Source organism: Nycticebus coucang, chromosome 18 (assembly GCF_027406575.1).
Source record: "Nycticebus coucang isolate mNycCou1 chromosome 18, mNycCou1.pri, whole genome shotgun sequence".
NCBI classification, from domain to species: Eukaryota; Metazoa; Chordata; class Mammalia; order Primates; family Lorisidae; genus Nycticebus; species Nycticebus coucang.
Window position 1 is genome coordinate 58,925,504 of NC_069797.1, and position 23,872 is coordinate 58,949,375.

The 23,872-nt window shown below is 48.1% G+C and overlaps 1 protein-coding gene, 1 non-coding gene and 2 pseudogenes across 2 annotated transcripts; 1 reads left to right on the top strand and 3 right to left on the bottom strand.

Moving 5' to 3' along the window:
* Positions 1-3,124: 3,124 nt before the first annotated feature.
* On the bottom strand, positions 3,125-4,589 carry LOC128570057 (glycine cleavage system H protein, mitochondrial-like; annotated as a pseudogene).
* An 862-nt stretch (positions 4,590-5,451) lies between these two features.
* On the bottom strand, positions 5,452-9,239 carry LOC128570050 (aurora kinase C-like; annotated as a pseudogene).
* On the bottom strand, positions 8,671-8,861 carry LOC128571511 (U2 spliceosomal RNA). The gene has a single exon (XR_008375911.1). It is a non-coding gene; the product is annotated as a U2 spliceosomal RNA (small nuclear RNA).
* An 8,759-nt stretch (positions 9,240-17,998) lies between the features above and the next one.
* ARL4D (ADP ribosylation factor like GTPase 4D) lies at positions 17,999-19,590 on the top strand. Its single transcript, XM_053568935.1, has 2 exons — positions 17,999-18,133; positions 18,664-19,590. The coding sequence occupies exon 2, from the start codon at positions 18,740-18,742 to the stop codon at positions 19,343-19,345; it is 606 nt and encodes a 201-aa protein (XP_053424910.1). The 5' UTR covers positions 17,999-18,133; positions 18,664-18,739; the 3' UTR covers positions 19,346-19,590.
* The last annotated feature ends 4,282 nt before the right edge of the window (positions 19,591-23,872 follow it).

Consider the following 23,872-nt stretch of genomic DNA (forward strand, 5'->3'; position numbering starts at 1 on the left):
CACTCTACCAAGGGTGACGCAGTGAGACTCTGTCTCAAAAATAAATAAATAAGAAAGGGTATAATACTAATCCTAAGAGTGGAAGAGGGGTTGGATCACCTCTTTGAGGAGGGCGCCTCAGTAAAAAGGGACAAGAAAAGGAATTGAGAGGCGGTGCCTGTGGCTCAGTGGGTGGGGTGCCGGCCCCATATACTGATGGTGGCAGGTTTAAGCCTGGTCCTGACCAAACTGCAACAAAAAAATAGCGGGTGTTGTGGCGGGTGCCTGTAGTCCCAGCTACTCGGGAGGCTGAGGCAGGAGAATCGCCTAAGCCCAGGAGTTGGAGGTTGCTGTGAGCTGTGTGAGGCCACAGCAGTCTACCGAGGGCAATAGGGTAAGACTCTGTCTCTACAAAAAAAAAAAAAAAGAAAGAAAGAAAGAAGGAAAGGAAAGGAAAGGGAAAGGGAAGGAAAGGAAAAAAGAAACAAAAGGAATTGACGTCCATGAGGCAGGGGGCCTCAGTCAGAAAAGCAAATTGATCTCCATGAGGCCAGGGGCCTCAGTAAGAGGGGCAAAAAGGAACAGGAGGAGGCATTGACCTCCACAAGGCAGAGGGCCTCAGTAAGCGGGGAAGGGCTTGGGAGAAATGGTTTAGCTTCTGCGGAGAAGTGGTGTGTGAAAGAGTGAGTGACTGTTTGTATAGCTCCACGACTGGTTACAGTTACGGAGCTTGATCATCAGGCCCTAACCTGTGGTTCCCTGGAGATGTCCTAAGGCATAAAGGTGACTTGCTGTGCAGCAGCAACCAGGCCCGGGGCTTATACAGGTGCACCTTAGCTAAAATGCTCCTTAAAGCCTCAAGAGCGGCAGGGCCAGGCAGGTGCCTGAGTGATCGTTAAACTGCCCCCCCCCTTTGTTTGTCTGCGCCACAGGGATGGGTTCTGCGCCCTCTAAGGAAACTCCCCCAGGGTTAATGGTTCAGAATTTTAGGAAGGCTTTGTAGGGGACTATGGAGTTACTATGACCCCTAAAAGGTTGAGAAAGTTTTGTGAGCTAGAGTGGCTGTCCTTTGGAGTAGGCTGGCTGTCAGAAGGGAGTTTAGATGTAAGTCTAGTAAAGAAGGTATAGAGAATAGTGACTGGTAAGCCTGGACACCCTGATCAGTTCCTATACATAGACACTTGGCTGACACTAGTGTTAGAGCCACCCCCGTGGCTGAGAGGACAGGCGGCAATTGTTATGATAGCTAAAACAGAAGAAAGTCTTTTAAAAGACTAAAAGATTTGGTGACAAATTAAAAGGCCAAGTACTAGTAGATCCTAATCCAGAAGACCCATCTGAAATACAGATAAGGCCACTACCTTATATTCCAGACAACGTGAGACAACCCAGCAGCCTCTCAGAGCCTAGCAGTTCTTTAAGGGAGTCTAATGAAGATAAAAAGGGTACAGTAGGGCGGCGCCTGTGGCTCAAAGGAGTAGGGCACCAGCCCCATATGCTGGAGGTGGTGGGTTCAAACCCAGCCCCGGCCAAAAACCGCAAACAAACAAACAAAAAAAACCCAGCCCGGGCCAAAAAGTGCAAATAAATAAATAAATAAATAAACTGCCACATTTGTATAGCACTTTCACGTACATTAAAAAAAAAAAAAAAAAAAAGGGTGCAGTAGGTGGCGCTCTTGGACAACCCAACCCGCCTAAAACTCCCTCCACCAGCTAGCTGTCAGATTGAGACCAAAGCCCGGCATACAGATGGTCTTCCGAGAAACCCCGACATGCCAGTCCGGAAGAGGATGGGCATTGGCAAGAGAGGAGGGTAACGGTGTACCAACCATTCACCTCTACTGATTTATCGAACTGTTAAAAACAGCACACCTCCTTATACAGAAAAGCCTCAAACAGTGGCAGAGCTCGTGCATACCATATTCCAAACCCACCATCCTATGTGGGAGGATTGCCACCAGCTCTTAATGTACTTATTGAATACTGATGAGCGCAGGTGGGTATTGCAGGTGGCAGCAAAGTGGTTAGAGGAAAATGTCCCAGGAGATTATCAAAACCCACAGGAGTATGTACAGGCTCATCTGCCTGGTGAGGACCCTCAATGGGACCCCAGTGAACCCCCAAGAAATGCAGAGATTGACCAGATACCGAGGTGCAGTTTTGCAACGGTTATGGAAAGGGGCCCAAAAGGCCACTAACTTTCAGAAAGTGTTTGAAGTTTTGTAAGGAAAAGAGGAAAGTCCAGGAAAGTTTTATGAGCGCTTATGGGGAGCATTTTGCATGTACACTCACTCCCTTTGACCCAGATCAGTCGGAGAGCTTGAACATGGTAAACATGGCTTTTGTAAGCCAAAGTGCAGAAGGCATAAGGAGAAAACTTCAGAAACAAGAGTGTTTGACGGTGTGACCGCAACCCAGTTACTTTCTATGGCTCACAAGGGTGTTTGTAAACAGGGATGCTATTTCTTTTCTTCCTTTGTTGCTTCTTCTTTTTCTTTTTTAATGAAAAAGTTGAATATTTTATTATTTTGCTGCAAAGTTGTTGCTCGCTGTATAAAAATAGCACCAGTAAATGCAGTGTATTACAAAATTAAGATAATATCACCAAGAAAAACTTCTCCACTCCCAGTTAATTCCAATGGAAAGATCATTAAGTATTCCAACTCAAATCCTGGTATGGATGTAAGCAAGTTACAATATTATATAAGGCTTAAAGATAACAATGTTGGGGCGGCGCCTGTGGCTCAGTCGGTAGGGCGCCGGCCCCATATACCGAGGGTGGCGGGATCAAACCCCGCCCCGGCCAAACTGCAACCAAAAAATAGCCGGGCGTTGTGGCGGGCGCCTGTAGTCCCAGCTACTCCGGAGGCTGAGGCAAGAGAATCGCTTAAGCCCAGGAGTTGGAGGTTGCTGTGAGCTGTGTGAGGCCACGGCCCAGGAGTTGGAGGTTGCTGTGAGCTGTGTGAGGCCACGGCACTCTACCGAGGGCCATAAAGTAAGACTCTGTCTCTACAAAAAAAAAAAAAAAAAAAAGATAACAATGTTATCCTTTCATTACATAATCTTTATAACTAGTTTTTACCATGGATAATTTCATGAAACATGAATACTAGAAGCTAGTCTAAAAATCATAGGGTATTTTGAAAAAGATGCATATTTTGTTTACCTACAACCATTAGAAAGTTAAGGATTACTTTCTTTCATTAGCAGTGCTGAGAGTAGTTGCTATTTTCAGTCACCTACCCACCAATTAAAGATAACTATGCTGGATTAAGTTATTTCACACTGGTTTATTTAGGAGTTCCATTTTCACTCCTCAATAGATTTTACGTATCTCTCATATGCTTCTTCACTCATCAGTTCATCTAGTTCTGAAGGATTACTCAGGGTCATCTTGATCAGCCAACCATCTTGAAAACAAGATTGTTGACAAGTCCTGGATTTTCTGCCAGAGCTTCATTAATTTCAGTTACTTCTCCTGATAAAGGAGCATAGAGTTCACTAGCAGCTTTCTTTCACACTTTACAAAGCACCAACCTCATCTTGTTTGTTTAATTTTGTCCCACTTCAGGTAGACTACAGTAAACAACATCTCTCAAAGCTGCCTGTGCAAAATTGCTGATTCGCACTGTTCCAACACCATTCTCTGCTGTCACCCATTCATGTTTCTCGGTGAATTTACGCACTGCGAGCAGAGCGGGTCCCGTGCGCGGCGTCCGGACCGCGCCCACTCCCAGCCGCCAGGATCACGGCGGGCAGGGCGAGGCAGGCGCGGAGGCTCAGCGCGGAGGCCCAGCGCAGACTGCAGGCCATAGCCCGCAGGGTCCGCGCCACTCGCAGCGCCATGTTCGCAGGGGCACCAGGGACGCTATTACTAAGAGGAAGGCACGAAAGGAAGAAACCCGGCAGTCGAAACATAAATATCATAGCAGTGGCAATGGGGGGCAGAGGAAGAGGCAGCTATAGGGGCACAGGAAGAGGACGAGAGACATCAGGCAACCTCTCTTTTCTTTTCTTTCTTTCTTTTTAAACAGGGTCTCAAGCTGTCGTAGAGTGCTGTGACATCACAGCTCACAGCAACCTCCAACTCTTGGGTTTAAGCAATTCTCTTGCCTCAGCCTCCCAAGTAGCTGGGACTAGAGGCACCCGCCACAACACCCAGCTATTTTTATTTTGTTGTTGTCGTTGCAGCTGTCATTATTATTATCATTATTATTATTATTATTATTATTTTTAGAGACAGAGTTTCTCTTTATCGCCCACCGTAGACTGCCATGGCGTCACACGGTTCACAGCAACCTCCAACTCCTGGGCTTAGGTGATTCCTTTGCCTCAGCCTCCCGAGTAGCTGGGACTATAGGCGCCCGCCACAACACCCGGCTATTTTTTTGTTGCAGTTTGGCCGGGGCTGGGTTTGAGCCCACCACCCTCGGTAAATGCGGCCGGCACCCTGCCCACTGAGCCACAGGCGTCACCCTATTATTATTATTATTTTATTTATTTATTTTAATGAGACAGAGCCCCTGGGTAGAGTGCTGTGGCATCACAGCTCAGCAACCTCCAACTCCTAGGCTCAAGTGATTCTCCTGCCTCCGCCTCCCAAGTAGCTGGAACTACAGGCGCCCGCCACAACGCCCGGCTATTTTTTGGTTGCAGCCGTCATTGTTGTTTGGCGGGTCAGGCTGGATTCCAACCCGCCAGCTCAGGTGTATGTGGCTGGCGCCTTAGCCGCTTGAGCCACAGGCGCGGAGCCTATTATTACTATTTTTTGAGACTGTCTCACTATGTCGCCCTTGGTAGAGTGCCATGGTGTCACAGCTCACAGCAAGCTCAAACTCTTGGGCTTAAGCGATTCTCTTGCCTCAGCCTCCGGAATAGCTGGGACTACAGGAGCTTGGCACAACGCCCGGCTATTTCTTGGTTGCAGTTCTCCTTGTTGTTTGGCAGGCACAGGCTGGATTCGAACCCCCCAGCTCCAGTGTATGTGGAGCCAGCCACAGGCGCCGAGCCTGCAGCTGTCATTTTTGTTTAGCTGTCCCGGGCTGGGTTCTAACCCACCAGCCTGGGTGTGTGTGGCTGGCGCCATAACCACTGTGCTATGGGCACCAAGCCCCCATTCATGATTACTGGGGTCTCAAAGTGGGGAATGAGGAAGGAGAAATAAATCTTACACTTCTGAATGATCCTGAGAAAGCAGCAGGCAGCTGCAGAAAAAGTCCTCCTCCAAAGATAAGAACAAACTTTACACTGAGCTAAAATAACCTTGAAAGAGAGAGAGAGAGAGACTATGTAACAAACAACAGCACCCTGGTTTCTTGACAAATATGATCATTAACTCTTTGTGATTTTTTTTCCTGCCAATTAAAAACTTTCCTTTGGGGTGGCGCCTGTGGCTCAGTCAGTAAGGCGCCAGCCCCATATACCGAGGGTGGTGGGTTCAAACCCGGCCCCGGCCAAACTGCAACCAAAATATAGCCGGGCGTTGTGGCGGGCGCCTGTAGTCCCAGCTACTCGGGAGGCTGAGGCAAGAGAATCGCTTAAGCCCAGGAGTTGGAGGTTGCTGTGAGCTGTGTGAGGCCACGGCACTCTACCGAGGGCCATAAAGTGAGACTCTGTCTCTACAAAAAAAAACAAACAAACAAAAAAAAACTTTCCTTTGAAGCTAACATCTGTAACTGTAACTATGTAGCTTATACCTGGCCAAAGGAAAAAAGTATGAAAGAGTTTGGAAAGAACTGTTCCCCAGAACTCAGCATTTTACTCCTTGAGGTATGTGAGTTCTCACAGGCAATTACAGGTTCCTTCCTCTATATTTTTTGGTGTAAGTGTCTGTCAGGTTTCCCCCCCCCCCATACAAAATCATTCAGCCTTTATTAATTAGCACCTTAGAAGAAAGCAAGATAAATGAGGTAGTAGAGCCAGGACAGCTCCCTAAACATACACAAAGGAACAAAGACAGACGAGGCTCAGGAAGCCATCTGAGCACATGGTGGCAGCACCCTCCGGGAATGGGCTCGGACCCAAGGGTGCTCCAGGATCTGGGCCAGGGGCAGCCACTTCTGGGGCTCGTATCGGAGAAGCTTGGAAATCAGGACCTGGGCCCCCAAAGGCATCGTTTGGGGGAACTTCACATCTACCTTGAGGATGCGCCTGTAGGTCTCATTGTAGGAGGTGCTCTCAAAGGGTGGACTTCCCACCAACAGCTACATAGCACAGCACCCCGATGCACCACAGATCTACCTTTTCATCATAAGTCCTCCCCTCAACCATTTCTGGGGGCAAGTAGTCAAGTGTTCCACACATTGTCTTTCTCCTCAGAGAGGGGGGTGTGCACAGACCAGCCAAAATCTTCAATCTTCACCTCACCCCTGAGACCCAGAAGCAGGTTTTCTGGCTTAATATCCCTGTGAATCACTTTCTTGTCATGGCAATAAGTCAAGGCATCTGCCAACTCCTCCATTATCGTGGCTGATCGCTGCTCATCAACTGTGTGGTTTTTCTGCAGCTCCTTGTATGGCTCACCCCGTGGAGCATATTCCAGAATCAGATACACAGGCGAGCATCATGGAAGTAACTGTAGAGCCTTAGGATACTGGGGTGTTGCAAATGCGCCTGGATTTCAATTTCCCTGCGCAGCTGGTGCTCTAGTCCTTCCTTCTCTATCTGTGACTTGAAAAGAACCTTCAGGGCCACAATAAAATGGTTTTTCTTGAGCCGAGCCAGGTACACATTTCCAAATTTCCCCTTGCCCAGAGGGCGCCCGATTTCAAAGTCATTAATTGTGAATCGCCTCGTGGGTGGGCGGCGGCTGCCACGAAACCGAAGCGGGGCTGTAGGGCCTGCTGCAGCTGGAAGAGGGAGAAGAGGGAGAGAAGGGAGAGGGGGAGCTGGCAAAAGCAGGTGGCGGGAAGAAGAGGGAAACAGATCAGTGTCAGTTTTAATTCGCTGTTTTTCTGCAACAGTAGGATCTTTCTCTCTCTCCCTCCCTCCCTCCTTTCCTTCTTTCTTCCCTCTCTCCTTTCTCTTTCTCCTTCCTTCATTCCTTTCTTCCTTCTCCTCCTTTCTTCATTCATTAAGAATGCCAGACACCAACACACAAGACTAGTTTTGATATAAACACCTATATTTAATTACTATGGTTTATATGTGGATGTATCTTTAGATATTAATTTTTTGTATTTTAAAGTATGTTCAAATTTATATGTGTGTGAGTATATATATATTTTTAAATTATTTATTTATTTTTGAGACAGAGTCTCAAGCTGTTTCCCTGAGTAGAGTGAAGTGGCGTCATAGCTCACAGCAACCTCCAACTGGAGCTCAAGCGATCCTCTTGCCTCAGTTTTTCTATTTTTAGTAGACACGGGGGTCTCGATTTTGCTCAGGCTGGTCTGGAACTCCTGGGCTCAAGCAGTCCACCCGCCTCAGCTGCCCAGAGGGCTAGGATTACAGGCATGAGCCACCGCGCCCCGCCTATATGTATATTTGCCTAGATGTACATTTTGTTATCTCCTGTATGAGTGGGAAAAGCCAGACTTTGCTATAGTGTTTCTGGAAAGCAACAGTGGAAATCCATTGAAATTCCCCTGAGTGGTATGCACATTTCAGTCTTATGTCCTGGCAGGAGGCAGCTGGTTATAGGGCTCAGGATGTCAGGGCCATTTCTTTCTTCCATGCTAGGAGCAACACTAATTTAGGTTCTTAGTTTGAGGACGCTGCCAGGATCGTATTTTCTACGTGGACGTTGAAATAAGGAAACATTAAGACGGGAGTACGGTATGTTAGAGAAATCCAGAGAAGCCAGAATTCCTCCTGGAATGAAGCGGAGCAAATTCCAGGTCGCTAGTGGAACAAGAAAGGGAAACCGGGAGAAGTGACTGAAGACGCTACGTTGAAAGCTAGCGCTTGAGTTTGTTGTTCTGAAAACCAAACTACGGAACAAGGACACCGAATTCGCTCTCCAGTTCCTACGGAATGAAGCATGTGAGAGAGAAAAGCTAGTCCCTGACAAAGCCATAGGGAAGCACATCCTTGGGAGAGAGCCACCTTCGAGCGAGAATTTGAAGACAACATTTGGAAAAGAGGCAGAGGATCTAGGGAAGTTTGGAGAACAGGAAGATCAGAAAAGGAGATTGTCAGGCCGGTGCACTGGCTTGATCATAACTGTAATCCTAAGCACTTCGGGAAGCTGAGGTCAGAGGCTCGCTTGAGGTGAGAAGTTGAAGATCAGCCTGAGCAAGAACAAAACCCCATCTCTACCAAAATTCAGGAAACATCAGGAGAGCTGAAGGTGGACGCTTGTAGTCCTTGTCCCGCAGGTGGCTGAGAAAGGGATGATCAATAAACTCCAAGAGTTTGAAGTTGCAGTACCACTGGAATCAGTGCAACAAGAGACAAGAAAAAAAAAAACAAAGCAACCGGCAAAAGGAGACTGAGGTCAGAGTCGTGACCTTCTTTCCCTCACGAGAGGATTCGAAAGAGAAGCGTTAAAGTTCACCACAGGAAGGGTTCCTTACCTATCAAACGGGCAAATAGCCGAACTGCAGGTACCAAGAGCCATCTCATAGTGAGAGCGGTCGCGGGGAAGATGCGGCAGAAAAAAAGAAACAATGACTAAAACACACACCTGAAAAAAGAAACAATGACTAAAGCACACACCTGATCTTAACAACAACAGTTTATCCCCCCAGGGGGGTGCACCATTCCAGGAGATACTGCAATACCTGGTTGATGCGTGGAGTGGACGGAGCAAGCTCCTATTCCAACTCCCTGCTCCAAAAATCCATTTAATATATTGTCCTCGGATAGAGGACGTATCAGATATTAAACTGATAAGAACAGATACTACACTTGATCTTAGCCAAAAGGCCGAGAAGCGATGCCGACCGTACCGCCCTCGTCCTTCCCCTCCTCCAATCGCACATATTAAGCTCGCGGTGAGAAGCCCCAACCCTTACCACTTGTCTCACTTCTTTGCCGCCTGCGCACCAAAGTGGGCATCATCACACACTTGTGCTGATTTCTTACTCTCTGCAAGGTGAACGAGAAAAATTTTACATCCGCCCTTGCTGGAGGGTCCGGAGCTCCCGAGCGAAACTGCCATTGCTAATCTGCATGCTCCGCCCTGTCACCGAGGAGGCGTTGCCGCGGCGGGCTGACCTTACTCCCCGGCGGCCTCCGCGCGCCGGAGCGTACGACTTCCCTTTTTCTGTCAACCGCGCGAAAAGACACAACCGAAGGGGACTTGGGGGTTGGTGGCAAGAGGGATCTGTGGAAGGGAGCTGATGGCGGAGAGCCGTTCACGTTTTCCTGGAGAAAGACAAGGTTGCAAGACGTATACGCAAGAAATGCCTGGGCTCTGTGTGTTTTTAATTCGTCACTAGCCGGCGGGAAGACAAGCTTTGCACCTCACGGACTAGGGGCTCATTAGGAGTCGGGGGACCGGAAAGTCTGGGCGGTGGGGGGCGGGGGGGCGGTGGGGGGAGCTTCCCGCGGCAGGGAGAGTAGTTTAAAACAAGAAGTAAGCAATTTGAACTCTGTTACAGAACAGCATTTTATAAATATACATTTCATAATTTATAGACACATGTACTTCCTCATCGAACAAAATTGTTTATGTTGACAAGCAGACTCAAGTATATTCAGCTTCTGTATAAAGTTACATACCCGGATATTTTGATAATCAGAAGACATGGTTGTTTTCATTAGACCAACAATATTAAATGAGTCTTACCAAAGATTTTTCTCAAGTCACGTGAACTAAAAGGCATTTAAGTTAGGTTCTATTTTTCTGGTAAACTATTTGATTCAGTGCTTTTTCTTTTCTTTCCTTTTTTTTTTTTTTCTTGAGACAGAATCTCACTCTGTCGCCCTCAGGTAGAGCGCAATGGCATCACAGCTCACAGCAACCTCCAACTCTTGGGCTCAAGTGATTGTCTTGCCTTAGCCTCCCGAGTAGCTGGGACTACAGGTGCCCACCACACCGCCTGGCTTTTTTTTTGTTGTTGTTTAGTTGGCCCCGTAACCACTGTACTATGGGCATCAAGCCTAAATGCTTTTTCTTTAAGAAAATTAATCAGAGCTGCCTCATATATTTTGTCCATACAGGTATAGACATAGGGATCCTATACAGAAGTAGTTTTTTTTTTTTTTTTTGAGACAGAGTTTTAATCTCTGGCCCTGGTAGAGTGCCATGGCATTGCTCATAGCAACCTCAAACTCTTGAGCTTAAGAGATCCTCTTGCCTCAGCCTCCCAAGTAGCTGGGATGACAGGCACCAGAGCTGGGACTACAGGCGCCAGTCACAATGTCCGGCTAGGTTAGTTTTTCTTTTCTTTTTCTTTTTTTTCTTTTGTCACCCTCGGTAGAGTGCTGTGGCATCACAGCTCACAGCAACCTCCAGCTCTTGGGCTTAGGCAATTATCTTGCCTCATCCTGAGTGGCTGGGACTACAGGCACCCGCCACAATGCCCAGCTATTTTTTTGTTGCAGTTCAGTGGGGCAGGTTCGAACCCGCCACCCTCAGTATATGGGGCCATCGCACCACCCACTGAGACATCGGCACTATCCTAGGCTAGTTTTTCTTTTCTTTTCTTTCTTTCTTTTTTTTTTTTTTTTGATACAGAGTTTCACTATATTGGCCTTGGTGAGTGCTGTGGTGTCCCAGCTCACAGCAACGTCAAACTCTTGGGCTCAAGCAATTCTCTTGACTCAGCTTCCCAAGTAGCTGGGACTATAGGTGCCTGCCACAACGCCTGGCTATTTTTTGGTTGTTGCAGTTGTCGTTGTTGTTTAGCTGGCCCAGGCCCGGTTCAAACCTGTCAACCGGTGTATGTGGCTGGCATCGTAACCACTGTACTACCGGGGCAGAGCCAAATTTTTCTATTTTTAGTAGAGAGGAGGTCTATCACTCAGGCTGGTCTCCAACTCCTGAGCTCAGAGTACCCACCTGCCTCGGCCTCCTGGAGTGCTAGGATTACAAGTGTGAGTCACCTCAGCTGGGCCAGAAGTAGATTTTTTTTTTTTGGAGACAGAGCCTCACTTTGTCACCCTTGGTAGAGTGCTTTGGCATCATAGCTCACAGCAACTTCCAACTCTTGGGTTCAAGTGGTCCTCTTGCCTCAGTTATTCTATTTTTAGTAGAGACAGGGTCTCGCTTTTGCTCGGGCTGGTCTGGAACACCTGAGCTCAGCAATCTACCCACCTTGGCCTCCCAGAGTGCTAATATTACATGAGTGAGTCATTGTGCCCTGCCACAACTTTCATTATGATCCTTCATTTGCCGATTTTCAAATACAGTCATCCCTCAGTATACACTTTCATTATGATCCTTCATTTGCCAGTTTTCTTTTTTTTTTTTTTTATTAAATCATAGCTGCGTACATTGATATGATCATGGGGCATCATTCACTAGCTTTACAGACCGTTTACCAAGTTTCACATATACCCTTGTAAGATGCACCACTAGTGTAATCCCACCATTTGCCAGTTTTCAAATACAGTCATCCCTCAGTATCCAAAGGAATATTGCTTCCAGGAAACACTTTGGACACCAACATCTGCATTCTCACTGCAGTTGACAGCACACGTAGTGTAAATAAGATGGAGTCAGGCAGGCTAAGGCTGAGGGGACCGAGCTGTTCTGGCTGGTTTAGGTCCTATGTGACCTTCACCTTAGGTCTCTGATTCTTGTTTTGTAAATTTTGCTATAATATAAAAGTGTATATCTTCAACAGTTTAGGGCTATTGATTTATGAGATTAACTTTGTTGTTGTTGTTGTTGTTGTTGTAGTAGTTGTCATCATTGTTGTTTGGCAGGCTGGGCTGGATTCAAACCCACCAGCTCTGGTGTATGTGGCTGGCGCCGTAGTTGTTTGAGCTACGGGCGCCGAGCCTATGAGATTAACTTTTGAATTAGAATTTTGAACTTTGAAAACTTTTGAATTTTGTTTTATTGGGAGTTAGCCTGACTCTCTAAATCTCATTTGTCTTTACAGCCAGTGGTTGGGAGTGATAGCAAATGCAGGTTGTCATGAATGAGAAAACAGTGCTATACTATTCAGATTAGAACACGTCTGACACGTGGCAGGTATTTAACAGATGTTTGTTGACTAAATGGATCGATGAATCAATGACTAATAAACTGTAAAGTACAATCACATTGTAGAAACTTTAAAAAAAAGAAATGTCATTTTGGGTCATAGGTTATTCTGATTATTGTTTAAGATAAGGGTTAACATGGTTTTTGCTTTGAACTTTCCTGAACTATTTCCAAAACTATTCTTTTGGAAATGGAAGAACAGAACATTCTTGGGGAGGCTACTGTCTCTGTTTGCTAGAGCCACTGGCCTTCTGACAAGTAAAGTTTGGTGGACCTATCCCTATCTCTGCATATTGGCTGACAGTGACAGGTTGACCACATTTCCTTCATTCTGGCTGAAAGGAAAACTTTTGAAGGAGGGAAAGGAACCTAAACAACATCCCATAAATCATCTTTTCTTTATAAATCTGATAATGACAAAGGATCCCGCCAGGGGGCACCATGTGTTTATTTCCAGTCCTTGGTGGGCTGTAGTACTTGTTTTGGGATGGCTGCCTGGTTGGGGAGAGGCGTATCTATGTGGTCCTTTCACATATATTCTGAATCCCCCAAGTCATTCTTAGAGATAGGTTGTGTTTATTTATTTATTTTTTTAAAGATTCCTTTATTTTTTTTATTCTGCAGTTTTTGGCTGGGGCTGGGTTTGAATCCGCCACCTCTGGTATATGGGGCCAGCACCCTACTCCTTGAGCCACAGGCGCCACCAAGATAGGTTGTGTTTAATCCAGTTCATTCATAAGGAAACCGAGCTGCAATTTGAAAAATGGGTCTTTGGTATTCCCAGGCTGATAACTGCACTCCTTGGCCACATCCCTTACTCTTGCAGATTTCTCTCCTGCCCTCCTTTGTTTGCTCAGATATGTACTTGGTTTAGATGCTACATAGACAAAGATGTCCTCAGATATTTCCTAGGTGAGCGCCATCCATTCCCCCTATCGTCTGTTCCCCAACTTTCATTTCTTGGCCCATTAGGAACCAGGCTGCACAGAAGTAGGTAAGCGACCAGTGGTGGGCCAGTCAGCAAAGCTTCATCTGTATTTACAGCTGCCCCCTATTGCTGGCATCACTGCCTGAGCTCCACTCCTGTTAGATCAGCAACAGCATTAGGTTCTCATAGGAGTGGGAACCCTACTGTAAACTGCTCATGTGAGGGATCTAGGTTGTGCACGGCTTATGAGCTTAATGATGGCAGGTGGAGCTGAGGTAGTAACACTAGTGCAGGGGAACGGCTGAAAATACAGATTAGCAGAGAGGTTTGGCTGCACAGAGATCATAATAAATCAATTGCTTGCACACTTATATCAACCCCACCACTACCACCTTGTCTGTGGAAAAATTGTTCCAAGAATGTTGGGGACCTATAACATGCTGAAAAAACTGAGGCTCCTAGGGAGGAAGTGACTTTTCTAGTCACTAGAAAAGCTAGTAAGGGACAGGCCTGACACTCTCAGTCCAGTGTTTCAGTATGCCACGCCTTGAGGGGACCTCCTTTCCCAGTGTCATCAATAACCCTGGCCCCTATTTTTATCCTCCAAGAAGTTACCCCTCTCCAGTAAAGGCTTGAGAGGGCTATACTACTCAGACCCTTCCTAGAAGTGCAGGTTTTATAGGCATTCTTGGCCAACTGGTATCAATGGAACCCCTAAGGGCTCAATGACCCCATACTGAGAAACTTCCAGGCTAAGGGTAGAGGTTTGGTTCCAGTACTCAGAGAATCCCTGAGTATATTTATATCATTCCATTATTCATTCTTTAATTCCTGCGAGACTTCCTGACTGCCTGTGGCTGGGCATTGTGGAGCTACAGATGAGAAGAACCAGCTCCTGCCCTCATGGTTTAGTCTAGTGGGGGAGATAGTTCTGAGAAAGGAGGAGACACAGCAGCTAGAATCTGATCCAGGTGAACAGGGAGGCAACAGGAGGGAGCAGGTATAGTTCCCAGCTAGTCTGTCCCTCTGTCTGGACTGCTTACTTGACTCCTTGTCACTTAAACTTTGGGTCTAATGTCACCTCTTTAAGAAGGCCTCCTGAGCACTTGTCCCTCTATCTATTTTTATTATTTTATTTGATTTTTTGAGACAGAGTCTCATTCTATTGCCCTGAGTAGAGTGCAATGGCATCATCATAGCTCACTGCAACCTTAAACTCCTGGGCTCAAGTGATTCTCCTGCCTCAGCCTCCCAAGTAGCTGGGGCTACAGATACACACCATAATGCTTGGCTAACCTTTTTTTTTGAAATAAGAGTCTCACTATGTCAGCCTTGATAGAGTGCCAAGGAGTCACAGCTCACAGCAACCTCAAACTCTTGGGCTTTAGTGATTCTCTTGCCTCAGCCTCCCAAGTATCTGGGACTTCAGGCGCCCGCCACAACGCCTTGCTATTTTTTGGTTGTAGTTGTCATTGTTGTTTAGCAGGCTGGGGCTGGGTTCGAACCCTCCAGCTCCAGTGTATGTGGCCAGTGCCCTAGCCGCTGAGCTACAAGTGCCGAGTCATAACTTTTCTACTTTTAGTAGAAATGGGGTCTTACTCTTGCTCAGGCTGGTGAGCAAGAGTAAGAACTCTTGAATTCCTAAGTTCAAACCTCACAAAGTGCTAGGATTACAGACGTGAGCCACGGGTGCTGACCTCATCCCTTAGTCTAAAGTAGTTCCCCCTTCCAGTCACTTTTTTTTTGTTTTGAGACAGAGTCTCACTTTCTTGCCCCTGGTAGAGTGCCGTGGCATCATAGCTCACGCTCTCTTGGGCTCAAGTAATTCTCTTGCCTCAGCCTCCTACCTAGCTGGGACTATAGGTGCCCACCACAACACCTGGCTATTTTTTAGAGATGGGGTCTCCTTTTTTGGGGGGGGGTCTCCTTCTTGCTCAGGCTGGTCTCGAACTCATGACCTCAAGTGATCCCCCCACCTTGGCCTCCCAGAGTGCTGGGATTACAGGCCACCATGCCTGGCCCATCCAGTCACTCTTCAGCACATCTCCCTATTGTATTTTTCTTCATGGCATGTATGGACATCTGAAATTATCTTCTTTATTCATAGCCTGTTTCTCTCCACTCCCATGTGTACTCCATGAGGACAGGTAATTATCCATTTGTCTAGGGCTGTATGCCCAGAATCTACATGGTGTCTAGCACCTAGTAGGTACTCCATATACATTTTATTCTATGTACACAAATTGGAATGTTCTCTCCAGGGTTTTGGGGTAGGCCCATGGCTTGGTGCTACTGAGACAAGCTGGACCCTTTATTTTAACTCCTCCTCTGCCCCACCTCCTCCTTCCCATTTGTTCATCAACACCTTCCCTGACAAATGTGAAAGATGAAGGGTCGGGTGGGATTGTCACAGTTTCATTTCCTTTATCAGATAAGTGACAATTTCTATCTTGGGTGTGAATCCCAAGAGATATTATAGGAGAAATGTTAAAGAAGCATCAAAGATTGTAGAAGTAACAAGACAATCTGTATGTTTTTAGTTTCTGTGTCTTTTCAGTTTCATAGCCATTGTAACATTTGTTTAAAGTCAGCTTTGACCAATTTCCAGCTGGGCGACCCTGGACAAATTACCTAATCTTTGGTGCTTTGGTTTCTTCCTTTTATTATTATTATTTTTTTTTTGTAGAGACAGAGTCTCACCCTATGGCCCTCGGTAGAGTGCCGTGGCCTCACACAGCTCACAGCAACCTCCAACTCCTGGGCTCAGGTGATTCTCTTGCCTCAGCCTCCCGAGTAGCTGGGACTACAACCTCCCACCACAACGCCTGCTATTTGTTTGTTGCAGTTTGGCCAGGGCCGAGTTTGAACCCGCCACCCTTGGTATATGAGGTGGGTACCCCACCCACTGAGCCACAGGCATCGCCCAGGTTTCTTCCTTTTATATTAAACATCCTTATTTCATGGGCTTGAGTTGTGTATTTAAAAAAAGGAGAAGTGTGCAAAGTTACTAGACTAGAGGTTGCCTCGTAGTGGCCACTCAACAGGGGTAGTGGTTCCCAACCCCTAGGTCTGTTCTGTCTTCTCCTCTCTAACTTCACCATACTCAGCTCCACTTTTGTGCTTAGCTGCTGTTGCAATCTGTCACATTCCCCTCCCCAATTTGCGGTGTAACAAACTAATTTCCTAAGGTCTTGATCTTAGAGTAATTTCCTAAGGTCTTCAGGGAATGGGGAGGCTCCCTGCAATGCTGGGGAAACCAGGTGGCTGGTTTTGTAGTTGGGAGGGAAAGAAGGTGGTGGCAAGGCATGCTGGTGCCAAACAGACAGGAAGCTTATTTATCAACACTTGACTGAGGTGGGTGAGCAGGAAAGGGCTGGGCCCTGCTGTCTGGAAGTGACTTCCCCTCCCCCCTTTTCAGTCCCTCTCACACATAGCCTTTAAAAGGGTTAATAATATTGGATTACATAATAATCAAAAGACTCTAGCCTCTGTACAAAAATAGAAATATTAGAGTTATAGTTCTATTCTCTTTTGATTCCTCCCGCTTCCTTCCCCCCTCCAATTCTACCTACCTCCTGCAGGTAATCACTGTTGTCCTTTTGGTCACACTGCCCCTTTGTGACCATTTCCTCCCTTTCAGGATTGCCCAGACTGTAGCAGGCTGCAGTGACTGGGGAGATGCCACCCAGTACTGTGTCCCTCCTAACCAGTCCTGCACAAAGTTAATAAACTTTAGAAACCTTTTCAGAAGCATACATCTGACACTTTCTCTCCTGTCTGTGAAGTCCTACAAGTGCTTATCTTACAGTTTACAAAGGCCCAATACATGTGCTGTGTTCTGTCACTGTGTTTCCTGTCAGTGCTCAGTTTTGTTTCTTTTTTTATTTTTTTGAGTCAGAGTCTCAATCCGTTGCCCCAGGCCACAGTGCCCGGGTGTCATTGCTTACAGCAACCTCAAACCCCTGGACTCAAGCAATTCCCAGCCCCTGCCACAATGCCCAGCTAATTGATGGAGTCTTGCTTTTATTCAATCTGGTCTTGAACTCCTGAACTCAAGCAATCCACCTGCCTTGGCCTTCCAGAGTGCTGGGATTACAGACGTGAACCCCACTGCAACCCGCCTAGTTTTGTTTCTTGAGTGTAAGCACTCTGAGGCCAGGCCCTGTGGCCTAAACATCCTTTATATCTCCATGTCTCTCTGGCTCATGCAGAGCACATAGTATGAATGAGGTTAATACACACACTATCCAGTGGCGAATTCTGTCTTTGTCAATCTATTTTAACAAAGGAGAACCTTATGGGGGGTACTAGGGCATGAACTCTGGACAGAGATGAAGAGCTTGGGGGCAGGGGGAGTGGAGACCTTCAGATTCTCCGATGAAAGAAGATGCTTAGGCAAGTGCTGAGGGACTCAGGTGGTGGATTCAGACAGATCCTTGCTCAGCCACCTGCCAGCTATGTGTGATCACAGACTATTCATGTTACCTTTCGGAGCTCTCTTTACCTGTAAAAAGCAGACAACAACAGGCTGTGGTGAGAACCAAGAGGGGTGATGGACTCAGCACTACGAAGCAGCTGTTTTATGTAATTCCAGGTTCACAATGGGTTGAAAATTGAATTAGTAAAGATAAAGGAGAAAGACTTGTGGGCATCTCTGAGCAGATCCTTTGGTGGACTAGAGATGTTCATGTGGGGCAGCATCTCGCTTGGGGGAGGGGGATGCGGTGGTATTGCGAGTATAAGATATTCATACCTCTCCTCCGAGTCAAGCGCTACCGCGTTCCTTTTGTCCCTCCTCCCTTCCATATCTGACTAATCCCGGGCTTAATTCCCAATATTAGAACATAGTAAAAAGGATCAGATAAAGCGATCACTGATGGAGCAAGCGTCCATCACCTTGTAGCTGGGGCTGCAGCGAGCCTCTCCACCTTCTGCCTCGCCCCGCCGCCGCGGGGTCTCTGATTGGTTTGCGTCTCGTGACGTCACGCGCGGGTTTTTATGGCCCAGCCTCCGGCCAGCTCCGCAGAGGCGGCGGTGGCGGCGCGCGGAGTGTTTGCGGAAGGCTGGCTCTTCTGCTCCGGAGGCTGGCCAGAAACTACACTGGGAGAGCGCAGCTGACGAAAGGTAAAGGAGTTCTTAAGGCTATGCTGAGGCCACTCCAGTCCAGGGCCCGAGAAACTGGTGTTGCTGGTCGGAGAAAGGCGGGCAAGGGAGCGTCGCGGGGCGCTCGTGAGGGGTCGCGGCATAAGGAGCGGCGTGTCAACCCCATGGAGACCTGGCTCAATCCTCGGTCTCAGCATCCGCATCCTAACTCTTAAGTTTGGGGGCGCTGCTCGATTTTCCCTTCTCGCGAGGATTCTAAGGAGGCACCGACTGCCTCCGCGCCACAAGCTTGGAAAAGAGGCTCTGGAAGCCGACTTTCCACCGGTCTAACCCTCACCCCTAACTTGAGTGTATTGGGACCTGGAGATTTTTGTAGGGCTCATTACCACCACCCACCCCGGACCTCCAGGGAGCTGGGAGCACCTCTGTTAAACACAGCTACTTAAAAAAGAGAGAGAGAGAGAGAGAATTTTAAAAGGGCGGCTGAATTAGGAAAAGGATCAAGGAGTTGCAAATTTTATAATTAACCCTCGATCTTTCCCTGTTCACAGAACAGTGGTGCTTACGAGGCCTGCAATTTCAAGGCCTCCTCCCTGTCTCTCTCTACTCGGAGCCCCGAGACTTGCCATGGGCAACCACTTGACTGAGATGGCGCCCACTGCCGCCTCCTTTTTGCCCCACTTTCAGGCCCTGCACGTCGTAGTCATTGGACTGGACTCTGCTGGAAAGACCTCTCTCCTTTACCACCTCAAGTTCAAGGAGTTTGTCCAGAGTGTCCCCACCAAAGGGTTCAACACTGAGAAGATCCGGGTGCCCTTGGGGGGGTCCCGTGGCATCACCTTCCAAGTGTGGGATGTTGGTGGGCAGGAGAAGCTGCGGCCACTGTGGCGCTCCTACACGCGCCGGACAGATGGACTGGTGTTTGTAGTAGATGCTGCTGAGGCCGAGAGGCTGGAGGAGGCCAAGGTTGAGCTACACCGAATCAGCCGGGCCTCGGACAACCAGGGTGTGCCTGTGCTGGTGCTGGCCAACAAGCAGGACCAACCTGGGGCCCTTAGTGCAGCAGAGGTGGAGAAGAGGCTGGCAGTCCGGGAGCTGGCAGCAGCAACCCTCACCCATGTGCAGGCCTGCAGTGCTGTGGACGGCATGGGTTTGCAGCCAGGCCTGGAAAGACTGTATGAGATGATCATCAAAAGGAAGAAGGCTGCCCGGGCAAGCAAGAAGAGACGGTGACCGGAGGAGGTCCCCTCCCTACCAGTATGGATCTGCACACTTGGGGCCTATGGCCTCGGTCCGCCCAGCATACAGGAAATGTCCACCTCAGTGGAAGATGGAGGAGCATGGGGGCTCCTGTTTAGTTGCCACACTGGGAGGGGGGATGGGAGATGGGATGTCTTTGAACATCTCTCCTTCATCCTCTCCTCTGGAGAAGTGGGGGCTGCAGGACTATGGAGGCTTAAATGTAAACTGTGACTCTACCTCGATCCTGTTTCTTGTATTTCTTCTCTGGCTTTTTAATTAGATGTGTTTTGGGGGAGGGAATGGAAAGTGGTTTGGAGAGTGCATTTGGGATGAGTGAGAGCTATCTCCCCATTTTCCTTGCCCCAAATGGGGAGTCCCCAGGCTGCTTTTCTAGGGATACCAGTCACAGTAGTTTTTATTTTGTGTCTGTGTGAAAGTGCCAAGAAGCCCTCCCTGCATTTTAGATCCACGACCCTTTTTTATAAGTCATCTGTGTTCCCTGTATTATTATTATTAACTGTTTTTTAACATTTGCTTGTAAGTTATTAAAGACTGATGACTCTGTAGTTCTTACCTTGGTTTAGTATTTTCCTTTCTCATCTTGCCCCAGGGATAGTCCAGGATTTCTGTACAGTGTGTGGGGAAGAGACTTCCCTTGAAGCTGAATCTGCAAAGCAAGCACTCCTAAAAATTAGATTGTGTGTTTATGAAATGGTTAGTGAAAATGAGGGAGAAGTTGAAAACTCCTCAAGCTATGGCCTAATCTTTGTAGTTGGTGGTGGTGGGGGGAGCATTTCTCCTTTCTGAGTTTCCTCCCCTCATCCTCTGACTCTTAGTTGCATCTGAAACCAGCTGCTCTCTGCAGATTTAACTTCAAATTTTGCTGGTCTCGGTGGTGCCTGTAGCTCAGTGGGTAGGGCGCTGGCCACATACACTGAGGCTGGCGGGTTTGAACCCGGCCCTGGGCCAGCTAAAACAATGACAATGCAACAGAAAAATAGCTGGGTGTTGTGGCGGGTGCCTGTAGTCCCAGCTATTTGGGAAGCTGAGGCAAGAGAATCTCTTGAGCCCAAGAGTTTGAGGTTGCTGTGAGTTGTGATGCCATCAGCACTCTATCCAGGGCAACAGCTTGAGACTCTGTCTCAAAAAAAATTTTTTTTTTTTTGCTGGTCTGAGATGCTTCTAGGACCCTGGAGATACTACCTAGGTCTAGGTTGGTAAGTCAGCAAACAGCCATTCTGTTCCCATCCTTCTTATTTCCCTAGTACTCAGGTTAGTCTGATCTTCTTCCTCCCTTAGAGGATGTGGTGAGAATGGAAAGTAATTGCTATTTGGCCTTAAGCCATCTTGGTGTGCTCAATCCTGCTGATTGTGGCTTTGGCAGTGATGGCAGCAGCTGGTGCTGGGAAGGCTCTGGCTGGATTGAGCCACCTGGTCCTGGTGACTAGGCCTGAGTATTTGGGCCTGAGAATGGTAGCTACTCGCATGAAAGGGGCAGTAGTAGTAGCTGCTTGTGCTTGGTGGCAATGAAGACTGCTGGACATCCAGTCTCCCAGATGGGGGGTGGAAGACATAGGCTCCCAATGTTAGTAGTAATCACATGAATAAAATGCTAACATTGCAAGGCTCAAAATTTCAGGGGTGCCCCCTCCTCACCAGCATCAGGGCCATCTGGGTCCGATCAGTGGGAACAATTAGATACTCCTAATCTTTCTGGGTGGGAGTAGTGAGTAAAAATCCAAGCACAATTCTTTCCTACCCCCACACTTTATGCCAGTGTTTTTCAACCTTTTTTTATCTCATGGCACATTTGAACCTATAGCTAAACTTGCATAGAACAGTTGAATTATGTTGATTAAAAAAGTTAAAAAAGAATATAGTTACTGTGCTTTGAACTTCTTTCAAAAATAATTAAAACTTTTTGTGGCACCCGGGTTGAAAATGACTGCTTTATGCAAACGGAATCCCCAGAGCAGGCTCAAGAGTCTCCTTTGGAATTAGATAAAAGGACTTGGGAGGATGAAAAGGTGCTGGCAACCCTCCTTCTGGGGGAGGCTTCCTAAAGAACTTGCTTCTTCCTACCCAGGGCTGCCAGAAGTTCAGATTTACCCTCTGCCACCTGTCCCTGGGGGAGGGGGTGTGCATTGATCCGGAAGGGTGCCCACATGTGCGTCAGTACTAGGATCTGCTCTGCAGAGTTGCTGGGCTGGTTCTGCTGGTGACATGTGCTACCTGCCCCTCACACACACCTGTGACTCATTTCTCCATCTTCTGTGGCACAGTCTTGCAGCTCAGGAACATGTCAAGGCCCCTGTCCAGGCTGGGAAGGACCTGGCCAGAAACATCTGTCCTACTGGTAGATCTTTCCTCCCCATCCTAGCCTACCCCATCCAAATTCTGCTCTTTTGTCTCAATATCTCCAAGGACGGGTTTTCTCCATTTCTGGTCATCTGAGGCACTGAGGTCTCTGGGTTTGCAGGAAAGATGTGCAGAGGTGCTTTCCCACCCCTAGTAGAGGGGCCTCCAAGGTGCCAGCTCCTGGTTCTGGCTCTGCCAACTGCTGTCTGTCTGTCTGGCTAGAACTGGCATCTTTTGCTTCCCTACGTTCCAGCCCCCAGGGCAAGCAGGGACTGTGGTCCACAGGAGGCATGAAAATGTCCCAGGCTTTTCCCCCAATCCCTCTGGCATGACTTTCCAGCTGGTGGCCATAGAGGTAAGGGGAGGACTGGTGGCAGAGAGAAAAAGATGGGGAAGCCAGTGCTCTGTAGGGATCGTGGGGAGAGTAAAAAACTATGCACCCAGCTCAGGAATTCTGAGTAGAAAGCCAATTGCAGATTGGTGGGAGTTGGAAGCATTGGAATAATCCTCTGCCTTGGCCCCTGAAAGGGACTGGAGGCTGGAAAGGAGAGATCACTTTCCTGTCTGCAGGGCATTGGAAGGGAGACAGGGTCTCCTATTCTCTAGTTCTGCCCAGGGATTCTGCATTTTGAACTTGGCCAAGGGCAAGGAATGGGGATGGGATGAGGGTTGAGGACAAGGCTGCAGTTCCTTGTCCCGGCTTCTCTAGTAATCAGAACTTCTTTTTTTTTTTTTTGTAGAGACAGAGTCTCACTTTACTGCCCTTGGTAGAGTGCCGTGGCATCACACAGCTCACAGCAACCTCCAGCTCTTGGGCTTACGTCATTCTCTTGCCTCAGCCTCCCGAGCAGCTGGGACTACAGGTGCCCGCCACAATGCCCGGCTATTTTTTTTGTTGCAGTTTGGCCGGGGCTGGGTTTGAACCCGCCACCCTCAGCATATGGGGCCAGCGCCCTACTCACTGAGCCACAGGCGCTGCTCCAATCAGAACTTCTTGATTCTGACATGGGTGCAGAGGTTGCCTGGGGGCAAGAGCAGTGGCTGGGGTAGAATGCCTGTGAAGTGAAGAGAAGGAAACCTGTAGGGCTGAGTTGGAGTTCCCTTCTGAGTTGGAGTTCCCTTCTGAACTACCCTTTCCCTTCCAGCCAACCCCTCTGCTTGCACAGGTTGGAATGTAAAATCCCTTCTTGGAGCCCTTCCTCCTGAGGGCAAAAGTGGCAGTGCTACCCTATTTTCCCATGCCTTCTCCAGTCCTCCCACTGCTGCATGGGCTCAAGGAAGAGAGAAAAGAAACAGAAGGAGGCTTGCTGCCTGTAGGACAGTGGTTATGGCATCAGCCACATGCACCAAGGCTGGTGGGTTCAAGCCTGACCCTGGCCAGCTAAACAACAATGACAACTGCAACAAGAAAATAGTTGGGCGTGACGCCTGTGGCTCAGTGGGTGGGGTGCCAGCCCAACTATTTTCTTGTTGGCGGATTCGAACCCGACCCTGGCCAAACTGCAACAAAAAATAGCCGGGTGTTGTGGTGAGTGCCTATAGTCCCAGCTACTTGGGAGGCTAAGGCAAGAGAATCGCCTAAGCCCAGGAGTTGGAGGTTGCTGTGACCTGTGTGACACCAAAGCTCTCTACCTAGGGCAACACAGTGAAACTCTGTCTCAAAAAAAAAAAGAAAAGAAAAAAGAAAGAGGAAGGAAAGAAGTTCTTAAGGACCAGAGGGGGCACTGACTTGCCTAAGAACACAGGGCTACTTAGTGATACATCCAGATCCTACCTCCCTGGCTTGCTCTTTGCACTCCTGGGACAGGCAATAGGAGGCAGGAGACAGTCCAGCATCTTAGAGCTCTGACTTTGCTCTGCCTCCTGCTTCCTTCTCCTTGATTAGATTAAGAGCCAACTTTCCTGCTCACCCACTCCCCTTCCTGGGGAGTGGAAGCTTTATCTCTGGTACCCAGCAGAACTCTGGCCTCAAATCTGGCCAGAGGTCCCCACCCTCCTTTCATACTGACCACGTGTCATTCCAAGTGAGATGGACAACTCCATCAGGGCCTGGGAAGTGCCGAGTTCCACCCAAGTGCTGGGAGCGCACAGGACGGCCTGTTCTCTAACACAAGCTTGTTTGAATGGGGGCCAGTGGGCAGTGGGAGGGGTGGGGAGGGG